This window comes from Papio anubis, chromosome 9, assembly GCF_008728515.1.
Source record: "Papio anubis isolate 15944 chromosome 9, Panubis1.0, whole genome shotgun sequence".
In the NCBI taxonomy this organism is placed as follows: Eukaryota; Metazoa; Chordata; class Mammalia; order Primates; family Cercopithecidae; genus Papio; species Papio anubis.
Genome location: NC_044984.1, coordinates 74,513,733 through 74,533,285, shown reverse-complemented (window position 1 = coordinate 74,533,285; position 19,553 = coordinate 74,513,733). Strand labels below are relative to the sequence as shown.

At 36.1% G+C, this 19,553-nt stretch overlaps 1 protein-coding gene across 1 annotated transcript in view; it reads right to left on the bottom strand.

Moving 5' to 3' along the window:
• Positions 1-19,113, bottom strand: part of OTOGL (otogelin like) — a 166,409-nt gene extending 147,296 nt beyond the window's left edge. The window contains exons 1-6 of the mRNA XM_021922642.2: positions 17,051-19,113; positions 15,665-15,704; positions 14,549-14,597; positions 9,024-9,090; positions 6,794-6,892; positions 4,437-4,591 (exon numbers count right to left, since the gene is read on the bottom strand). Of these exons, the coding sequence (XP_021778334.2) occupies positions 4,437-4,591; positions 6,794-6,892; positions 9,024-9,090; positions 14,549-14,597; positions 15,665-15,704; positions 17,051-17,129 (489 nt within the window). The 5' untranslated portion in view covers positions 17,130-19,113. The remainder of the gene's footprint in view (positions 1-4,436; positions 4,592-6,793; positions 6,893-9,023; positions 9,091-14,548; positions 14,598-15,664; positions 15,705-17,050) is intronic.
• Positions 19,114-19,553: the final 440 nt, after the last annotated feature.

Sequence of the window (19,553 nt, the reverse complement as noted above, 5' to 3'; positions counted from 1 at the left end):
CCCAAGTGACAGGTGTACAGTAGACTTCAAAAGCAACTAGTCTGAATTAAAAGATGAGAAGGAAAAACTGAGGAAGGGTTGTCTCATGAGGGAAAAGAGAAGCTGATAACTTGCCTAATGCATCTGACCATATTGAAGAGTTTTATAGAGGGAGAGAGTTAGGAAAAACATTAGTGACAGGAGTAAAGAGAATGCAGCAAAGAAAAAAATGGGATAACTGTTTACTCTAGAAAAATATACAAGTAGAGACATAAAATCATCATAACCTATTGGGATCAGCTCTAAACAATATTTACATAGTGAAAATAATATAAAAAAGATAAATTATTTAACCAAAAATGGTGACATAACTCTGTTAGGAGGAGAGAACGGAAGTGTGTGTGTGTGTGTGTGTGTGTGTGTGTGTGTGTGTGTTAGGAGCAGGAAGGGTGATATAACTAAGATAATTTCTCATTTTCCATAATAGGAAGTGAAGGAATAAGGCCTAACTTTGAAAAATAAAGAGATAATGGCATATTTTGATGTGTAAGATAAAAACTAGAAGAAACAGCTAAATTAGTTGAAGTAATTGCCTCTTAAGAGCCAGACTTCTGCTAGGGTAGAAGATGAAAGAAGGCAGAGGCTATTTTTTGCTGTATATTCTGGGATGAAATCTTTCTCCATACACATATATTATTTTCATAAAAATAAAATAGAATTTAAAGATGGAAAAATAATAGGGGGTATAGATAAAGATATCTGTATCATAATGTTTATCAATATATCCTTTGAAATTATAATTTTTAAAAAATCTACATTTCCAATATAGGACATCATTAAATTATTTGAAGCAAATTTAATTATTACCGAAGTTGGAAAAAATACAGCTAATTGTGTTTGGATGTATCAAGAATATTTGACATTGAAGGAAGTTGAAGACATAATGTTAATTGAAAGTGTAGGGCAGAAAACTATAGTTTAAATTTTATAAATATGTATAAAATTCAGAGGAAAAATGTTGAGAAGGAAATAGATGAAGCTGTTAACCAATGGTAACTCTTAAGTGATAATTCTAACATTTTTCAGACTTCTCTGAATTTTCCAAATTTTCTACAAAAGAAGTGAACTGCTTTTATAATCAAGGGGAAAGATGACATTTCAAGTAAATTGATGTATTTATCTGAAAGCAAATTTTACTCTTCAAAACCAGGCCATGCAGAAACAATATCTACTAACTCCAGAAGCATAGTTCAGCATTGTGTGTTATAACAAAGAACAGGTTATCTCATTGATACCTCAGTCCTCAAAAGAGTGAGACACTGAGCAACAACATTTTAAAGAGATGGTCAAAGGGTGTTCAAGCAATAAAACAAGTGAGGGGTTAGGGAGTAGTAAACGAGAGAACCGAGAACAGGAGACCTGTAAGCACAGAAGATGCATTTCGCCAACTTCCCTATTTAAAGAGACCTCTATTTTTATTCTTATGCCCCATAAGTTAACTTTCAATAAATCTCATTTCTTTTTTTTTTTTTTTACTTTAAATACGTTTGTTATTTTGTTTGGTTTTTTTATTTTTGATTTTTGTGGTTACATCGAAGGTGTATATACATATATCTGTGGGGTACAGGAGATGTGTTGATATAGGCATGCAATGTTACATAATCACATCTTGGAGAAGGACGTATGCATCCCTTCAAGCATTTATTCTTTATGTTACAAACGATCCAATTAAACTTTTAAAGTTATTTAAAAATGTACAATTAAGATATTATTGACTGTAGTCACCGAGTTGTGCTTCTTTTCTGGGTCACAAAGATTTGTAGCCTTAAACGTTTCAGGGTCTAAAAGTTTCAGGATACAAAATTAATCTGTACAAATCAGTAGCCCTACTATACACTGACAGTGGTCAAGATGAGAATCAAATCAAGAACTCAACCCCTTTTACAATAGCTGCAAAAAACATTAAAATACTTAGGAATATACTTAACCAAGGAGGTGAAAGACCTCTACAAGGAAAACTACAAAACACTGCTGAAAGAAATCACAGAAACACAAACAAATAGAAACACATCCCATGCTCATCGATGGGTAGAATCAACATTGTGAAAATGACCATACTGCCAAAAGCAATCTACAAATTCAATGCAATTCCCATCAAAATATCACCATCATTCTTCACAGAACTAGAAAAAACAATCCTAAAATTCATATGGAACCAAAAAAGAGCCCACATAGCCAAAGCAAGACTAAGCAAAAAGAACAAAGCTCGAGGCATTACATTACCTGACTTCAAACTATAGTATAAGCCATAGTCACCAAAACAGCATGGTACTGGTATTAAAACAGTCATATAGACCAATAGAGAACCCAGAAATAAAGCCAGATGCTTACAGCCAACTGATTTTTGACAAAGCAAACAAAAACATAAAGTGGGGACAGGACACTCTGTTCAACAAATGTTGCTGGGATAATTGGCTAGCCACAGGTGGAAGAATGAAACTGGATCCTATCTCTCACCTTACACAAAAATCTACTCAAGATGGATGGATCAAATACTTAAATCTAAATGTGAAACCATAAAAATTCTAGATTATAACATTGGAAAAGCTTTCTAGACATTGGCTTAGGCAAAGCACTCATGACCAAGAACCCAAAAGCAAACACAACAGAAACAAATATAAACAGACAAGACTTAATTAAACTAAAAAGCTTTTATGCAGCAAAAGAAATAATCAACAGAGTAAACAGACAAGTCACAGAGTGGAAGAAAATCTTTGCAATCTATATGTCCAACAATGGACTAACATACAGAATCTACAAGGAACTTAAATTAGCAAGAAAAAAACAAACAATTCCATCAAAAAGTGAGCTAAGGACATGAATAGACAATTCTCAAAAGAAGGTATACAAATGGCCAACAAACATATGAAAAAACGATCAACATCGCTATTTATCAGAGAAAAGCAAATCAAAACCACAATGTGATACCACTTTACTCCTACAAGAATGACCATAATTTAAAAATCAAAAAATAATTGATGTTGGTGTGGATATGGTGAAAAGGGAACACTTTTACACTGTTTTTGGGAATGTAAACTAGTACAACTACTATGAAAAAGAGTGTAGAGATTCCTTAAAGAACTAAAAGTAGATCTACCATTTGATCCAGTAATCCTACTCCTGGGTATCTCCCCAGAAGAAAAGAAGTCATTATACAAAAAAGGTACTTGCACATGCATGTTTATAGCAGCACAGTTCACAACTGCAAAAATATGGAACCAGCCCAAATGCTCATCAATCAATGAATGGATAAATAAAATATTAGATATATACATATATACCATATATATACATATATACCATATATATACACATGCATATACATACACATGCACACACACACACATATATATACACATACACACACACCATGGAATACTACTCAGCCATAAAAAGGAACAAAATAATGGCATTTGCAGCAACCTGGATGGAATTGGAAAGCATTACTTTAAGTTAACTAACTCAGGAATGGAAAACCAAACATCCATGTTCTCACTCATAAGTGGGAACTAAGCTATGAGACTGCAAAAGGATAAGAATTATACAATGGACTTTGGGGACCAAGGGGAAAGGCTGGGGGTGGTGAGGGTGGTGAGGGAGAAAAGACTACACATTGGGTACAATGTACACTGCTCAGGTGATGGGTGCACCAAAATCTCAGAAATCACCACTGAAGAACTTATTCATGTAACCAAACACCACCTGTTCCCCCAAAAACCTATGGAAAAAAAAACAAGCTTCAGGGACTACTTTTAATGTTTGTATCACCTTAGAGAGGAGGAGAATGTAGGCAGCCCCAACATAAGTAAAAAGGGAAAGCATAACAGAGATTCAAACATATTTTGGCTATGGAGAGCTGTAGCTTTTAAATGGAACAAAATAGCAGTTTCCTGGTAATGATTGAAATACCTAGAAATTCAGAAGATGGTAACCAAGGAAAGAGGTCCTTGATATCCTTATTCAACTAGAGCCACTCTACAGCTTATATTTTTGAGAGGTCTCCTAAGAATTCATTTGAGTCAAGAATTCTGCAACTAAGAATTAATTCTCTGAGCTCAGTCATATAGTATCAAACTACCTAGCAATTAGTTGTCCGTCTTCCCATCCTATAGCCTGTGCTTATGTAACTCATACACTCCATTTTATAAATGTTAGCCTCTGATTCATACTGAGCGTGTCATTTCAAAAAATTAAACCAGCTGGACATATCTCACTGGAAGTATCAGGAAGGAAGGAAGCGTCAGTAATACGGTTGGTACCTGAATGCAAACCCTCTTCAAAATAAGTATTCATTCTATGATTAGTATATATTTTGCATCATTTGCCAAGTACTTTTAAAAATACATACTTTTCCAGAGATAATATTTTTAAGTTAATTATGTCCTACAATCACCTACCCATACAGTGTACCGAGGCTCCAAATCACCACAGTCCTTTGCAAAAATGTAAGAACAGTTTCCTGGGAAGTAATAGTAGATGCCATCAAATGTTTCAAAATGATACTGTCCCCAGGTTTTACAAATCCCATCTCTGCCGTTGCCCATGTTTGGTACTGAAAAGAAACAGAATAATATTTTGTAGACAAAATAAATTACATGTTTCTAGCAGTGTTCAGTCAGTCATCGTAAATGATTCTAATTTTCATTCAAATTTCCTTCCTTGGTCTATATCACAGGAAGAAATAACTAACATAAAATTACCAATTGTTCTCAAAACTATCAAAGTAGTTGATAAAACAGGGTTTCCAAGTAGTTGTGAAGAAGATTTATGTTAGAAAGTTCCTGAATTTTTGTTTCCAAAAAAAGATTCTAGAAGAAAAAAAAGAAGTATGGAAAATAATACAGTAAAAGGTGATAGTAATATAGCAAGTAAGATGGCTCAGAAAAGAGAGAAATGTCACCACTGAGTGTCCTAAAGATTAGCATACGCAGCATCAGAATATTCTAGTCTTTCAAAAATGGCTTTTTTATGGTATCCACAGAGAAAAATAACCATTGACAAAAAAAAAAAAAAATCATATTTATGTGTCTGGGACCTGGATGTGGGGAACATTAGTCATTCAAAGTATGCTGGAATTTGGCTGGAGTGGTGGCTTGCCCCTGTAATCCTAGCACTTTAGGAAACCAAGGTGGGCGGACTGCCTAAGCTCAAGAGTTTGAGACCAGCCTGGGTAACATGGTGAAACTCTGTCTCTACTAAAATACAAAACATTAGCCAGCAAGGTGGGGGGCACGCATCTGTAATCCCAGGTACCCAGGAGGCTGAGACACAAGAATCCCTTGAACCCAGGAGGCGATGGTTGCAGTGAGTCAAGATGGCGCCACTGTACTCCAGCCTGGGTGACAGTTAAGACTCTGTCTCCAGAAAAAAAAAAAAAAAAGGTATGCTGGAATTTAACAATTCATCACCTCAAACTGGCCAAATTTCAAGCAGTATTTATCTTAAATCATACAACTGCATCTCCTATTGTCATGCCTACCTTTTTTTCTTACCCTTGTAGATAATCTTCTATTCCATTTTTGTTTTCTAAACTATTCTCTTTAGAATAATATGAAAATCAGTAACATTCACTGAGCACTCAATACGTGTAAAACATTTTGATACACTCTGGGGGGGGGGTGCATAAAGATAAGGGTGACTCTTTACATCTTGTATTTTTGTGATTCCCACCTAAATTTATTAGCCTTGGACAACTGTGGCCTTTTCAGGAAAAAACATGGAATTATTCATTATTCAGGCAGTCTTCCCTGACAGTATGCCTCACCTCTGCTTCATATTTTCATAGCATCTTGTACTTTACTTTACAGCACCTGTCACAAGTTTAATTATTGTGTATCTGTTGCGTATTTATCACCTTCTGTAGACTGCAGCCTCCAGGAGGACAGGAACAGGTTGGTATTATTCACCGTTGTATCCCCAATGCCTAGCCTGGGATCTAGATGCCAGTAAATATTGATTAAACAAATGAATATTTATTGATTATGATTGACATAGAATCCTTTCTTAGACACTGTGGATAAAAGGTTTATTAAAAAAAAAAAAAAAAAGCCCCTGCCCTTGAAGAAGTCTCAGTACTATTTTTTAACATACAAAATGTCCAATTAATTAAAGGTCCAAAAGAATGACTGGCTCCAAATAAAAAAATATGTTTTATAAAGCAAAAGAGAGATGAATGAGAACCTGGTTTTAATAGGCTATTACTGGCTGGGTGCAGTGGCTCATGCCAGTAATCACGGCACTTTGGGAGGCCTAGGTGAGAGGATCACCCAAAGTCAGGAGTTCAAGACAATCCTGGCCAACATGGTGAAACTCCATCTCCACTAAAATACCAAAATTAGCCAGACATGATGGCGAGTGCCTGTGGTCCCAGCTACTCGGGAGGCTGAGGTGGGAGAATCGCTTGAACCCGGGAGGCAGAGGTTGCAGTGAGCCGAGATCGTGCCATTGCACTCCAGCTTGGGTGACAGAGTGAGACTCTGTCTCAAAAAATAATAATAACAATAATAATAATAGGCTATTAGTATAGAAAGTGGAAAAAATACTTGAAGCAATAAGAGAGTTCAATGAGAAGGGATAGTGGCCCTATGTACTTTTGTTTTACATTGTTTCTAAATTACATCAAATAACTGAGAATGAATTGTGGGCTCTCCAGTTAATACACGACTCCCAATGGATGAACATTATTATAGTAAATCATGCCTTAATTTTTTCCTTGGTATCTCATAATTCTCTCATAAGCATCTCTGAAACTTACTGATCTGGCATCTTGTCCCAAGAGCCTGAAATATTTGACAGTCACATGTTCCAGTCTTAGAACAGAAAGCTCCATTAAGGCATTCATAAGGACAAGAACCTGAGGGGGAGAAGAAAAAGTTATCTTCTGGCATCCATTTGTTCTTTTAAGCATAATATGTCAAGATACAGCTTGGACAAATTGTAATTACTATTAACTTAAACAGAACTCTCAGCCTCTTGCCTTGCTAAGCTAAAGAACTAAACCCATCAAGTCTCTGTCTAATTCATTTTATTATGTGTGCTGTGAAGCAAGAAAGGCAGGCTTTCACATCTGAAACTACCCTGAGAGCAAAGGTTAGCCCCTTTCAAGCAAATCAAAGGTCAAGTTCCCATGTAAGGAATCTCTGTCCCAGATGATGAGAACCAGAAATACACAAGCTGCAGATGATTCTGTTGATGGAGTTTGGTGCTGGCTGCACATCCCATCAGCTACTCTTACAGGAGCAAACACTCTATTAAAGAATAGGGTCTCTCATGCCTGTAATCCCAGCACTCTGGGAAGCCAAGGCAGGCATATCATTTTAGGTCAGGAGTTCGAGACCAGCCTGGCCAACATGGTGAAACCCCATCTCTACTAAAAACACAAAAATTAGCTGGGTGTGGTGGTGCATGCCTGTAGTCCCAGCTACTCGGGAGGCTGAGGCAGGAGAATCGCTTGAACCCAGGCAGTGAAGTTTGCAGTGAGCCGAGATTGTGCCATTGCACTCCAGCCTGGGTGACAGAGCTAGACTCTGTCTCAACAACAACAACAAAAATAATCGGGACTATCATTAACTTGAGGGATCAGGCAAAGCATAAAACTCAAAGGGAGACTCCCGCTTTTGAAGAGAATGATTAAACATTTCATTTGAGGTTTGTATATTAATCCTCAGGCTCAATTACAAATGACACATTCTTTGAAACCTATACTGCCAGGCGTGGTGATGGACACCTGTAATCCCTGCTACTCTGGAGGCTGAGGCAGGAGAATCACTTGAACTCAGGAGGCAGAAGTTGCAGTGAGCCGAGATCATGCTACTGCTCTCCAGCCTGGGCGACAGAGCAAGACCGTCTCCAAAAAAAAAGAAAAAAGAAAAAAGAAAAAGAAACCTATGCTTAAATTTTGATGAAGCAGAAGCCAAAGTCACTACTGTCACCAAAAATATTATTTCTTTCATGGAAAGAAAAATTATAAAATTGTCCCAACAAATTATGTTAAAAAGAGGAAGCAAGTAACTGTGAACTCTAACCCTAATTTTACCATCATCTCCTAAGTGAGTTTTAAAAATGCAAATGAATCAGTGAAAAAATTTCCTCTAATAAGGAGAGAATAAGAGGCAACTGGCAAAACTCAAGCAGGAAGAATTTAACACTTGAGGAGAAGAGAGAACATCTTAATTCCCAGAAGATAGTTATATAATTGATCATTTGACCACAGTTCTGCCAAAGGCAAGAATTTGAAAACCCGTATGATTCCTCTCCACCTTAAGATCCATTGATCTAAAATGTCTCTTTACTTTTAAAAATGCACAAATCTCCAAGTATATCTTAAGTGAGGAAAAAATATGCTGTTTTAACTTAGTCCATAAATACAGGTTTAAAAAAAATGATGTTCTTCATAAACTTAAAAGCAGTTTTTTCCACTAGGGGCACATCTATATTTACCGTTTATCTTAGATCACAGTCTTGCATTTTTCTGATGAAGAGATGCTAAATATTTAGATAAACAAATGTATTGCCTTTAAAAATGTATTTACAGTCCTGCTTATTCTCCTGAAAACAAGTATCAAATGAAAACCGGTGAGGATCATTGTTATTTTAAACACAACAATGATAATTTCTATTTCATAGTTACCACTCAAATTAAATTTCGAACTACCATCAGCATTCTTCTTAATGGAAATGGGGAACTGGTAACAAAAAATAGGGATCAAGTAATTGATTCACACAAAAAAAACAGTTTCTGATATTCAGTGACATCTTCCCTGGTCATGCAGTTATCAGGTTTGTCTAAATGTTTGGCCCTGGTTATTCTCAGAAACAATTCAAATTTCTCTAAGAAGTGAACTTAAATTATTACTAGGTATTATTACCATCCTGACTCACTTTCCTTCATGTGGTTTATGGAAACAATAACTACTTGATTCAATATATCCCCCAAAGGGATTTTCTGAGAAAGCAAATATGAAAACCTAAGTATAAACACTGACCTTTTATTTTGCTCTCACCCCAATTAATAGCATCATGGAAAAAGTATCTCGGAGAAGTAGCTTCAAACTTTGAAAGAAAGAAATGAGAATGCAAGACAGTTAAATTATTTAATTCAAGCCAAACATGCAAACTGGTACATCTAGAAAATAACTACAAATGCAGAAGTGATAAAGTGCTGACTTTATACTTTCTGGGGTTATTGAGGCTTATCATCTCCATGAGGCAGAAAGGGTGCCTCTGAGGTTGTGGTGAGAACACCTCATTCAAGTCTTGGTTTTGCCTCTTACATGACTTTGACAAGTCATTTACTTCGTCTGCTCTCTGTTCTGTTCTCACTTCCCATCCTCCCTCCCCTTCCCATCACCCACTCTTTCCCCCAGCCCCCAATCCCTCCACCTACCTCGCAACCTCATGAAAAAAGCCTGGTTGGAGTCTAACCTTTGGAATTATTGACTGCTTTGCCTGCAGAAATAGCAGTTCTCTGACACTTCCAGGTGCAGACAGGTTTGGGAAAAAAAAATGTGTGGGGCTGACAGATCTACAGACGGTGATGTCCTGCCTGCCTGCACACCAATTGGTAAAGAAAACATCCACAGAAGCATCTGCTGTTTCGGTGCCATTGTGTTACCTTCAGGCTCCAAAGAGCTGACTCACACTTTAAAGTTCATAGAACGTTTAAATATATCTTTTTATAGAGCCCAAGGTAGTTCAGAGTAGTGGTAAATAGCATGAATTTTGAATCAAACGGAGCTGGATTAGAATCCTGACTCCGTAATTACTTACCCTTAGGCAAGTTTCCTAACCTCTTAGTGCCTCTGTTTACTCATCTGTAAAAGGGGAACAATAATGGCACTTCCCTCGTTGCATAGTTAGGATAATGAACTAAAGCCATGTACGTAAACCTTACATACATAATGCCTCACACAGAAAATTAGCAATAAAGGGATTTATGTCAATCAATCTAAGCAATCCAGATGAAATTGTAAGGTTTTTAAAAGATCTCTATGGCTTAGTAGCAAATAGTTGTGGCTTACTAAAACTAATTGATTGTGGATTATTATTCCAAGTCCACAGCAGTTGAGTGTATGGGCTGGGGCAACATTCTTTCCAATAGCACTTATATTTCACCAGAATAAACACACTCAAAACTTGCCAAATAATTGTCAAATTAAGTAGTAGATGATATTAGAAAAACTGAAGAAGGGGGAAAGATAAGAAGGATGGGAAAATGAGCCATGTGACTTCAGGAACAAAGTTGTTTCTCAGCAGATTCTCGTCTCTCTTATGTTAAGTTTTATTCTGACATTTTCCATCTCAGTACTTTTTTCTTTAACAGGAAAATCTACCCAAGCTATATCTTTTTTTTTTTTTTTAAGAGATGGATCTCGCTAAGTTTCCTGGGCTGGGCTTAACTCCTGGACTCAAGCGATCCTCCTGCCTCAGCCTCCTGAGTAGCTGAGACTGCAGGCGCGCGCCATCATGTCAGTCCATGCTATATAAAAGACACATTCTCTCACTCTTCGAAGATTTCTTTCTAAACTCTTTGCCCCACACAATGGTCTCAAGTTCACTGTCTCCTGTTCTCAATACTCCCAGGTTTTATCCTCACTGTTCAATCTCCCCTTTTTGTTCTTGCCTCTGCCTTCAAACTAAGTTAGACGCAACAACAGTCTATGACCTCGATTCCTTCAAGACAGCAAGTCTTATTCTCTCTTCAGCCACATTGCTTCTGGCTGCCTAAATCTGGTGCCCTGGATATTACTGGACACCAAAACCTTCTTCCTTTGGCTCCGAAATGATTTATGTCTATCCCTTTAATGGAAGCTAATCATCTCTGATACTCACTAAAAGTGTATAATGACTTCTACTCTACCTCATAGGGCCTATCACCTTGAACAAATTATTCAACCAGCTCAGCCTCAGTTTCCCAGTCTATAAAAGTACCTGCCTCACAGAATTGTGAGGATTCAGTGAAATGATGTGAATGACACACCAAGAATAGTGCCAGGCACATAATAAGAGTTGTAAACATGCAGGCCGGGTGCGGTGACTCACGCCTATAATCCCAGCACTTTGGGAGGCCGAGGTGGGTGGATCTCCTGAGGTCAGGAGTTCGAGATCAGCCTGACCAACATGGTGAAACCCCATCTCTACTAAAAATACAGAAAATTAGCCAGCGTTGGTGTTGTGTGCCTGTAATCCCAGTACTCAGGAGGCTAAGGCAGGAGAATAGCTTGAACCCAGGAGGCGGAGGTTGCAGTGAGCCGAGATCAGGCCATTGCACTCCAGCCTGGGCAAGAAGAGTGAAACTTTGTCTCAAAAAAAAAAGGAAAAGAGTTGTAAACATGCTACCTGTTTTTACTATTAGGCAAAAACTGAAAACACTGGATAACACTAGAGGAAGATAAAAGTATATAATTTGTTTTTCGCTCTATATCCTTTAACCTAACTCAATCTACATCTTGTTTATGGAAATTAGAATGACTCCCTAGCACACCACCTTTCTGGCTACAACAATATCCTGTTTATCCAGCATCCCATACATCATAATACATTTCACCAAGGCTAAGGTGTGACATGCAGATTTTGTTTATTTATTGACATATTTGAAGTCAGAATGGCATCTTACATTTATAATTGGAGCATATTTATTTTTTATGTCATATAAATAATGGCAAATGATTGAGGTTGTCTTGGATTCAATGAACCAGTTGCACAGAAATGACTTCTTCATCAGACTACCTCCATAACAGATGGAGTTTCTAGGTAACAGGCACTGCTGTTCTTGTTTCTATCTCTAGCACTGTCCTTGGTATGTCATCAACAAATACCAACTTAACTGAAAAAAGAGACATGGTTCAAATGGGAATCTGTCTCCCAAGGGTGTTTAGAGCCAAGACTGCAGCAGACTTTGTTGATGCCTCTCCTCACATCCTCTCAACCCACCTCTGAATTCACCTTGGAATTCATCTGGATTTCTGTGTACACTGAAAGCCTCCAACTTCAGCACTAGGTTCTTTCTGCCTTTGCCTGACGGCAGAGTCCAAGCAGAAAAGACTATAGAAAGTGCCTTCCTGGAGATTTTAGGCTCTCCAGAGGCTTCCCTCGACCTAGAAATTTTTCTAGGGCACATTCTACATGGTTCAAAAGTCTCCAATAAGACTGAGTTCCAGCTGCCTACAGCAGAAAGCCCCTCATTAATACACCCCATATTTTATTTTCTCCCTTCTTCACATCATTTTCCTTTCTTCTTTATTTGTACACTTCCAAATAAATGACCTGCACCTAAGTCTATGTCTTAGGGCTTGCTTTCAGGAAAGGAATTTTTGGAATGTAATGCAAATGCATAAAAGTCCCAGGCAGTAGGTGCATGTATTCACACGACTGATAAAAGAGGACAGCCCATCCTTCCTCCTTCCTGATTACACCTCCGCAGGACGGAGAGAAGCCCAGGGAAATACAGTCTTTAGATGGGAAATCACTGCAGCACACAAATACACTATTTACAGAAGTCTGCGTCTACCGTTTCTTGCTCACCTCATTGCCAACATATTTCTGAGTCATTATTTGCACACTTATCTACCTATTGATGCTCTGTTTTCCTAGAGCAGAAGAGTGAATCTATGGATAAGAATGGCCTTGTAACACATGAAATTCCAATTCTAAACAGTGCAGTGCAGGATTATGACCTCATTGCCTGCTGTTGAAACCTCTTCTTTTAAAAATTGTTCTGAAAATAAATGATTTTGACACGTTTTCTAGCCTTAGGAAATAGAAGTACAAGTCTCCTGCTCTTCATTCTTGCTAAAAGGGAGTAAAGTATACAAATCCTGAAAACATCTAAATGGACAACAGTATAACCCCAATTTGACACTTAAGTATATCAGTACACAAAACACTTTTTAAGAAAAATAAAAATATGTTTCCATTCCATAGACAATCCTTTGCCTATTCTGGTATGAGAGGCGCTCCAACCAGAGTGGTTCCACCTTGAATAGGGGCTGGGTAAAATGAGTCTGAGATCTGCTGGGCTGCATTCCCAAGAGATTAGGCATTCTTCGTCACAGGATGAGATAAGAGGTCAGCAGGACTAGTATCACGAGATACAGGTCATAAAGACCCTGCAGTAAAGAAGCCGGCCCAATCCTGCCAAAACCAAGATGGCAATGAAAGTAACCTCTGGTTGTCCTCACTGCTCATTATACTCTAGTTATAATGCATTAACATGCTAAAAGACACTCCCACCAGTGCTATGACAGTTTACGAATGCCCTGGCAACATCCAGAAGTTACCCTATATAGACTAAAAGGAAGAAGAACTCTTATTTCCGGGAAATTCCTGTCCCTTTCCTGGAAAAGTCATGAATAATTCATCTCTTGTTTAGCATATGATTAAGAAATAACTACAAGTATACTCAGTCAAGCAGCTTATGCTACTGCTCTGCCTATGGAGTAGCCATTCTTTTATTCCTTTACCTTCTTAATAAACCTGCTTTCACTTTACTCTGTGGACTTGCCCCAAATTCTTTCTTGCGTGAGAACGAAGAACCCTCTCTTGGGATCTGGGTCAGGACCCCTTTCCAGTAACACCGGTACAAAAAAAAAAAGGTGTCTACTCTTGATAAGAATAAATCAGTTCTGTCTTCTAACCAGACACAACAGCATATCAGATCTGTCTTCTATTTAACTACTAATTCTCTTCAATTAACACTATAAAATACACAAATTCAGACACCTATCACAAAATGCTAATAAAAACTATTTGCAATTCAACATTTAACAAAGACTTCCTTGAGTATTTAAGCTGTTTGCTACATAAATACTCAAATCATATTCATTTTCAAAGAAATGCCTTTGCTAAGTTAGGATTCTGTATTTTACCACCCATCTTTTATAGAGAAATATTTTTAAGCCCATCCATTTGAGCATTCCAACCAGTTTGAAGAAATTGCAATTTATCCAATATCCTTCATATGAAGGCAACCAAGCAAGAAGGTCTCCTCAAATGCAGTGCTACACTGCCCCTCCAAAAAAAGACGTTACCTATTCAGAGATACCTACAATTTAGATTTATCAGACATTATAAAAACTTTCTGTCAGGACATCAGGATGTATCTGATGCCCTTTTGCAGTATTTAATTCATATTATTTACACCTTTTTCGGCCCCTTTTTCCATGTACATTATACTGTTGTCATTGTCCTAACTGATATTGTGCTCAATTTTTAAACTCCTTCTAATTTTCTGGCAAGTACATGGGATTAAATGCCTCAAGTCTATTAGTAGGTAACTGAGCTGAATAGCAAAAAGAAATGTATTTTATTCCAAACAAGTCGATGTGACCTGAGCATGAATTTGATGGTCGTAGAAAAGCAATAGAGGTTACTTTGCTTCTTCCTCCTCCTTCCTATCTTGTTCTTAGCATTTTATTCCCCTCCACAAAGGTCTCATTGTTGAAGTGACAGCAGAGTCCAACACAGAATGGATTATTTCTCTGCCTCTCTCTCCACCTGAAGCATAACCTACCTGTGCTGCTAAAAGAGCTCTTTTCTGTCGATTTTCATTAAACCCGTTTCTGGAAGAAAACAAAAAGAATTTGTATAGTCAAAGGCCCCTAGGCAACCTGAACAAGCCTTTCCCAAGGGAGAGCTGGTGTTTTCCTCCTGATTTCCATCACTTTATCAAAGAGGTCTTTCTTGGTTTAACATTTAAAAGGTCCTCCCTCCCCTTTCTGGAAGGGTTAGATTTGGGTGGTGGTGCTGTCTCATTTTACAAAATTCAGGAGTGTCCCCAAATTTCTCCAGTCTTTGATGTAAAGTGACTTTTAGGAAGGAACTTTGAGATAGAAAAATAAACAAAAGAGTGTAACATTGTAGCACCAACCCTTGCAATATTTTCTCCACATGATTTTGCAAATCTAGTGAGGTCAGTATTTGTACCTTCCCTTTTTTCAAACATAGTACTTAATTCTCTCCTGTGCTATGTCATAAAGGGCAAGTTAACATTAATGTAAGTAAGAACATCAAATTGTAATTTATCAAAATCAAATGGCTAATAATTCACTGAAGTATATATTTGCTTTATAATGTTTTCTGTTTTTGTGTTATATTTATCAATAAACATTTTATTTTAAAAAAATCAAATGGTGAATAGAATTCTGCTTTTTATTAAGCGGATCAGTTTAGTACAAAAAATGATTTTCATTATTTACTGCTAAAACAATTGTTTATTTTTATCATTAAAAACTGTGTGACTCTGCTAAAAATGAACATAATACATTTGTTATCAATAATGTATATTAATAATAATGTAAAGGATAATAGTATGGAATATAACTTTTTATTACAAACCTTTGAAATGAAAGTAATATCTTTTTAGTACCAACAGCCACCAAAGACTCCCCTCATAATTAAAATGAAAACAAATACTTTGTAATTAAAAGGAAAGGAAGTATTTTCATAAATAAAGAAATGAATGCTAGATCATTTTTAATCTGTAGAAATGTTTCTTAAAGTATATTTCACGCTTTTTTGTAAAATATTTCACTTATTTTTTTCAAAAGCAGATCTAGTTGCCTGCTGAGATTTGCTTATTACCATTAACTTTATGTTTTAGAGGACACAAAGAACAAGAAATACTCACTTTGATGTTCCCATCAATATAGATGATGCACAGATATATTCTGCCAGAGACAAATATATAAGAATGAAAAAAAATTATCCAAATATGTTGGCTACATGTTCTAGTTGTTTAAAAGAACATTTTAACCTAAATTCTAAAATTCTGATTGAAGTTTGCTGTTATTTTTGCATTTTTTAGAGGGATTTGACCAGCAAATTTCTTGTGAGACACTGAATGACTGATAAGCTAAAAAGAATGGGCAGTATACATGGATTTACACAGAGACACCATGCAATTGAACAGGCACTAGTCTTGGAATCAGAGAACCAAGTTTTAGTTCTAGTGCTATCACTTAGTACATGCCAAGCTTAAACAAAATACCAAGCACACCATAAAATGATGGTGTTGGACGAGTTATCTGTAAAGTCTCCTCAGCTCTCAAGATTCTGTGATGTCATTCTCCTTAGGGTTTCAGTTACAACTGGAACTGGAAAATAGCACCTTTCACCTCTGTAGTCTTTTGTACTTAAGCAATTTCTCCAATTTCGTCTACAAGCTCCAAAGCATACAGACCTTTACAGGGATTAAAAATCAACAACTGAAAATAAAGAAATCCTTTCCCCATTTTGTTAGGTATGATAAAGTGCTTATCTATTAAAAATATATAATATATATATCATGAATTTAAAATACTCCAAGAAAAAATGTGTAACAGTGTAAAACTAGTTCCACAAAATGCTGATAGTTATGGAACCCAGGTGAAGGTACATGAAGGTGTGTTATTTCATTTAAATTTTGTGTATGTTTATAAGCTTTCCATAACAAAAAAAAAATCAAATAGCAAGAAAATTTATTAATAAAATTACTATAAAAATAATTAAAATCAATTTTTAGCCCCAGATGTTAGTCATTCTTAAAACATTTTTTTACTATTCTTTGGGTTGATGGCATGAAGAAAGTTTAAGTACTCAATTGCTCTTAGTTTATTATAAAATTTCAAATGTTTAAATTGCAAATAGACAATTATTTTAAATCATAATTTAGAAGAAAAAAGTTAGAATCAGAGCTTCTTCTAATACAATTGCATATCATGATAAAAGCATGATTTTTAACCAGTCATTTAAAAAAAGATTCAAGAAATGAAAGCTAAAAGGTTCTAATACAATTGCATATCATAATAAAAGCAAGATTTTTTAACTAGCCATTTTGCAAAGACTCAAAAAATGAAAACTAAAAGGTCCAAATTATCTACATTATTAAGAATTTTTTAAAAGGTGATCTGAGTATCACTTAGTACAATTCATTCTAATGACTTCAAAGTGCTTTATAAGGGAAAACTATTTGTATAAATTGTAAGAGAAACAAAAATACAATAAATTAACATAAACATTTAATCTGAGTTCTTACCTTGTAATGAAAACAGCAGTACATGAAGCAAGAATATACTCCAAGGTATCATTAAATTGAGTTTTCTTACAATGTTCATTTCAGTGTAGCCTTTCTCCCTGAAATGTAACCAAATTGATGGTCTTTATTATGATGGCATCTTAGAAGTATGTATAGTTGTACTGTACTCAAATTCTAATAAATATAGCTATGTAATAAAGTAATTCAAAAAGGAATTCCAAGCTTTCCAACTACATACAGCATCTGAAGCTTTAGAACTTGCAGGCAACCCTTTGGCTGAGTCTCTCATTAGTGATGCATGGCAGCTTCTTACCTGAGCCCGTATTAGTTACACCCACACCTGCACATCATAGGCCTTTTTAGCCTATATCAACCTTATTACCTTCTCAAGACAGCAGCATTAAAATAAAAAGAAACACCTCTTGAAATCTCCGGAAGCCATAAGAGATAACCATTATTCCTAATTGTTGATCTAATTGCATTTTATAATTGTATTCATAAAATAATTACTGTCCTTTGAAAAAGGGTGAAATAAAACCCTGTCCATCTTTCCTAGAATGTCTACATGTTCTTTAAGAATTAAAAGTCTGCTTTAGGAATTTAAAAGTACACTAAAACTACATGCATATATTTTCAAGTCCCATTACAGTATAGTTTAAGTTGACATGATCATGGGCCCACACATATTTCTGTTAAACGTTCTGCAACAAAAGTAGCAATTTTTTAAAAAACATAATATTCTATACTTGGCTTTAAAAAGAAAATAAAGTAACTCATCCAGCCCTGAAAACCTTCCCTTCACACCCTGTTTTTCCATCCTCTGTGACAAATGTCCAATTAAACAACAGACTTATTATTTCAGCACTAGGAGCACTCTTCTTTAACAGGGACTGACTGCTTACATTGGCATGAGAAAAGAGCTCTAATACATCATAATGAACTTTATAGATCTGAGCTCCACACATTAGTGAAAACCATTCTTATATAGTGGGTGCACATTTCTACAGCAGATCCCATGGGTTAACTGCACTATTATCAAAGTCATTTAACAGACAGGTGTGCAGTAGTAAGGAATGTCTAACCACACAGAAGTACTTTATGAAACAAAAAGGCACAGCAGTTGTTAATACCCTGTTGTGCCCAGACAATTCTCCTGCAATGACTTCTGAGTCTTTTCTATTAAGTATTCTTGATATCCTAACTAATGTTACATGGTCCAGTGTTCATTATGCAAACAGTTTCCTGTTTGTGTTCCAAATCCAATAATCATTTACTCTTGCTCTAGATGACCTTAATGCCTTTCCATTGCTGAAATAATAGCTAATTCCATGAGCCAACAGATGTTTGTCTATAAAGGAAAAAGTTTAAGCATGAAAATACAAACAAATTTCCCTAAAATTATAAAGTAGCTATGTGCCTGTCCCCCCTCCAGCACACACACACGTACACACACATTCACACTCATTTTGAATTTTTAATTAATAGGTTTAATTAATTGAAGTACAGTATGTGTTTAATATTATTTATTGAAAGGTTACTAGTCTATTACTCTTGAACTAATTAGACAATCATATAAGTCTAACATAATTAACCTATGTATAGTTACATTCTAAATATTAGTCCAAAATACATATTTACTCAACCACAAGCAAAAGCATAAAATATCTTAGATTCTTGAGAATATGTGACTACAAAGTAAATTAAAAGGCTAAGGTTGAAATCTGTTTAGAAGACAATACTTTTCCCCAAAAAAATATTTTTAATTAAGGGATTTAATTTTGTTTATGCAGAATGTTTATTGACTCTTTCTGAAAAGAGCTGAAATGTACATAACCAATATGCATTACTAAGTCTGCTCCTTATTTTACAATAGTTTCTCTTGTCTTCACAGTTTCCCATATAACTTAACCTACAATACGAAAAATCTATAAATCAACTTCAGGATTATTTTTCCTAATCTACTAACTGTTTGACTTTTTTGCTTGACTTAAAAATTTCCAAAACTCAGGGCTGGGTGTGGTGGCTCAGGCCTGTAATCTCAGCACTTTGGGAGACCAAGGGAGGTGGATCACCTGAGGTCAGGAGTTTTGAGACCAGACTGACCAACATGGAGAAACCCCGCCTCTACTAAAAATACAAAACAAAATAACCGGGAGTGGTGGTGCATGCCTGCAATCCCAGCTACTTGGGAGGCTGAGGCAGGAGAATCATTTGAACCCAGGAGGCAGAGCTAATGGTGAGCAGAGGTCACGCCACTGCACTCCAGCCTGGGCAACAAGAATGAAACTCCATCTCAAAGAAAGAAAGAAAAAAAAAAAATCCAAAAATAACAGCCATATGGAAAAATCTCAAGCATAAACCAAAGTTAAATTTTATAGTTCAATAAAATAAACATTTTTATAATAATTATAGCTATTTCTAACACTATTAGAACTTAGTAAAAAAAGGTATTAGGCAGCAATGTTAAGTCACGTGAAAATTATGTGCTTCTGATACAAACTTT